This window comes from Geospiza fortis, unplaced genomic scaffold, assembly GCF_000277835.1.
Source record: "Geospiza fortis unplaced genomic scaffold, GeoFor_1.0 scaffold171, whole genome shotgun sequence".
Classification (NCBI taxonomy): domain Eukaryota; kingdom Metazoa; phylum Chordata; class Aves; order Passeriformes; family Thraupidae; genus Geospiza; species Geospiza fortis.
Window position 1 is genome coordinate 9,906,545 of NW_005054313.1, and position 3,320 is coordinate 9,909,864.

At 53.3% G+C, this 3,320-nt stretch overlaps 1 protein-coding gene across 1 annotated transcript in view; it reads left to right on the forward strand.

The window, feature by feature from the left end:
* Window positions 1–3,276: 3,276 nt before the first annotated feature.
* CSPG4 (chondroitin sulfate proteoglycan 4) overlaps window positions 3,277–3,320 on the forward strand; it is a gene marked incomplete at its 5' end in the record, with an annotated part of 13,773 nt that continues 13,729 nt past the window's right edge. Inside the window, 2 exon segments of the mRNA XM_031055920.1 lie at window positions 3,277–3,316; window positions 3,319–3,320. The exon segment at window positions 3,319–3,320 is cut by the window's right edge and continues 117 nt beyond it. Coding sequence (XP_030911780.1) covers window positions 3,277–3,316; window positions 3,319–3,320 — 42 coding nt within the window.

Here is a 3,320-nt window from a genome sequence, read left to right on the forward strand (position 1 = left end):
CCAGACCCCTCCTTAGAGCTCTTGGCTCATCTCCTTGTTTCATTCAATGAAAAAAAAAAACAAAAAAAAAAGAAAGAAAAAAACCACCCCAAACCCAAGTGACACTGCAGTCTATAATCTGCTGGCTGCTGGCTGGCTGCTCGGAAACTGTGACGGAGGAGGCTCCTCTCGCCTCGTCAACGCCTTTCAATCGGCTTGGCAAGGCACGATGGTGATTTCCTGTGGGATGCAGCAAGATGGGAATGTCAATTGTTTTTATCCGGGGTGAGTGGGACATCCGGGGTGTCCACTCCAACCTGTGGCCAAGATTTGGGGAACTCTTGCTCGCCATGACAGGAGAGGAGGGGCCCCCTTGGGCATCTGCATCCAGGGATGAGGGGCACAACACTCCTGTAGTATGATCATGGCAGCCTTAGATCACTTGAGATAGGTGCTTCTGGGGCATGGGAACTCATCCTCATGGGATGATCCCAGGAGCTCACCTGAGCCTGCCCAAGATGGGGATGGGTGCCTGGAAGTCCCTCCTTGCTCCAGGTGATGGACCAGGATGGGGCACCCTGTCCCATGGAGGCTCCTCCAGAGCAAAATGCATTTGAAAAAAAAAAAACACCAAAAATCCATGTTTTCTGCGTCTTTTCCAAAGTGGAGGGCAAGGAAGAGGGGAGATAGAGGTAAGAAGCTGCAGGTCCCTTGTGAAAGTGAAATGTCACAGGCCAAGTGGTTTCACATCCTGTCTGGGCTGATGAGGGAGAAGAGTGGCCCTGAAATAAAGCAGGAATTTGGGAGGACAAACAACAGTAACTGCCTCTGCTGCCGGAGAAAAATTCCAGCACCTCCTGGATCTGGGCAAGGGTCCTTCCTCCTCCCAAAAACAGCACCACTCCTCTAGGCATCCGCACCTCTGGGAGCTTTTTATTATTAGTATTTCATGAGAGAAGAAGGAAAACATTTCTGGCAGCTTTGGTAGAGTGCAGGCAGGACAAAATGTGCTGGCTGCAGGAGCTGGTGCCCCCTGGCACACTGGAAAACAAGCTGGTCTTGCTGGAGCAGCCCCAATCCCTCATCCCCAGCACCCACAGCGAGACACTGCCCAGCCCCTGGGCGGGCAAGGGAGCTGCTGGTGGGTCCAGCCCAGCCAAACTTTCCCTCCCCGTGAGAGCAGCCACTCAGTACCCATCTGAAAAACATTTTTGAATTAGGGGAAGCCACTAAAATGTAGCAAAATCCCAGTGGGAGCTGGAGCATGGAGCATGCACAGGGAAGCTCGTCGGGAGCCAGCACACAACGTCCATGGATGTCTCTGGGGACCACGTGTGCCTGTGGTTGTGCAAGGAGGGACAGGAACATTCCCTTTTCCACTGTGCCACGTCACTCCTGCTCACCAAGGCCCAGGACAAGGTGGTGCTGAGAGCCCCAGCACCCAGCACCCTTGGCCGCGGGGCAAGGCTGGTTTTGCTGGGACCATGGGAAGGAGGGAGCAGGTCAGGGAAGGACAGAGCCCTGCAGAGAACAGAACAGCTCTTCTGAGTCACTGGCTGGGCTGGAGAGGACAAGGAAGGCAAAGTGCACCATGCCAGCAGCCGGCACCCTGACAGCCTTGCCCTGGGCTGGGCAAAGGGCTCAGTCTTACAGCAAAGGCCAAATATTTCCATGGTGCCATTTCCTCCCTGTCCAGAGCGGGTGGGGTGATGGTCCTTTGCAACACCCACGTCATCCTCCCAGACCACAGGGGAAAACTGAGGCACTTTCTTCTGCTGCCAGTGGCAGGAAATGATTTTTGTGGTGTCCTAGACAAGGAGGTCTCCCCGTTCCCAAAGGGCTCAGGAAAGCTTCCCCCAGGCACTGCAGGGCTCAGCTCTGAAGAAAATGGGAAAAGTTAAATCAGAGTGCTCCAGCTCTGTCCCTGCCACGCCAACTTTAGCCATCACCTCTACAGACGGTCCCCTTCCAAATGCCTCAGTGACTGTGGCTGTTCTGCAGGGTTGGGTTTTCACGTAGTGCACCACCCTGTGAGCAAAGCCTGCATTGCCCATTCCCAGCCTGGTCATCCCACAGAAACTTGGGTAAGAGGAAAATGCATCCAGGGGAGCAATTGTAAGAGCAGATGTGGGTGTTTATACCCAGACCTCGCTGTGCAGAAGATTGGTGTCACCCCAGCATCCAACATCCATCCCTGCCTCCCCCAAAAAAGATCAGGGGCTGGGACCCTGAAAACCAAATTCCTATTCTAGTTCAGCAAGACAGATCTGGCACCCCAAACTTAAGTATAGTTTGCCCACTGGGTGGATCTGATACGTGCTCTAGTAAAGCACAGCAGGGAAGTTTCACACATATAAACTCCAGCAGAGCCTGTGACTACATATGGACTGAAAATGTGCATTTGCCCCCGTCCCTGACATATCCTCCCCAAACATTTCCAGCTTACAGGACTGCAGTGTTTATGCTTAAGCACAGAGTTTTGCCACAGACTGAGCTGGAGCCAAGCAGGATGGGTGGCTGCAGGCCCCAGCCACACACATTTAACATGTGTGAGATGCACATGCATGCATTGAGCCAGCTAAAAACTAAAAGCACTCTAAAATTAAGCCTGGCCGCTCCCTGTACTCTTAATCCTGCACTCTCCTGCCTCTGCCCTGTGACACAGTCTGTCATTTCATGACCACATGCCATTGAGCTGAGTCCTCCAGGGCTGATGCATACTGGGTGTTGAACGTGTTCCAGCTGCATCTCCAGGCGCCCACTTTGAGCCGAGGTTTCCATCCACTCTCACATCCACCTACGGATCACTAGCACTCTTGTTTATTCCTCCTGCACTGAGGAGAAACACAATTCCTTTAATCAGGAACCCTGCCACAGGTTGCCCAGAGAAGCTCTGGCTGCCCCATCCCTGGAGGTGTCCAAGGCCAGGTTGGACAGGGTTTGGAGCAACCTGGAGTAGTGGAAAATTCCTGCATCTTTTCCAAAGTGGAGGGCGAGGAAGAGGGGAGATAGAGGTGAGAAGCTGCAGGTCCCTCATGAAAGGGAAATGTCACAGGCCATAGCAGGGGACTTGGACTAGATGAGCTTTAAGTTTCCTTCCAACCCAAGCCCATTCTAGGATTTCTTTAGGAAAATCAGAAAATCAAACTCCCCCAAGGGTCTTTTTAGGCTGCTGGACTCCAGCAACCTGTCAGATGGCAAACAAGGGCTGATGGATGGGCTCCATAACCACAGCACCCACCTGGACGGGGCTTGCAGGAGGTGTCCTTCCCTGCCTGACCTTTCTCCCTTCTCTCCCCAGCCTCTTTCTTCGGGGACAGCTTCGTGGAGATGCCGCTGGC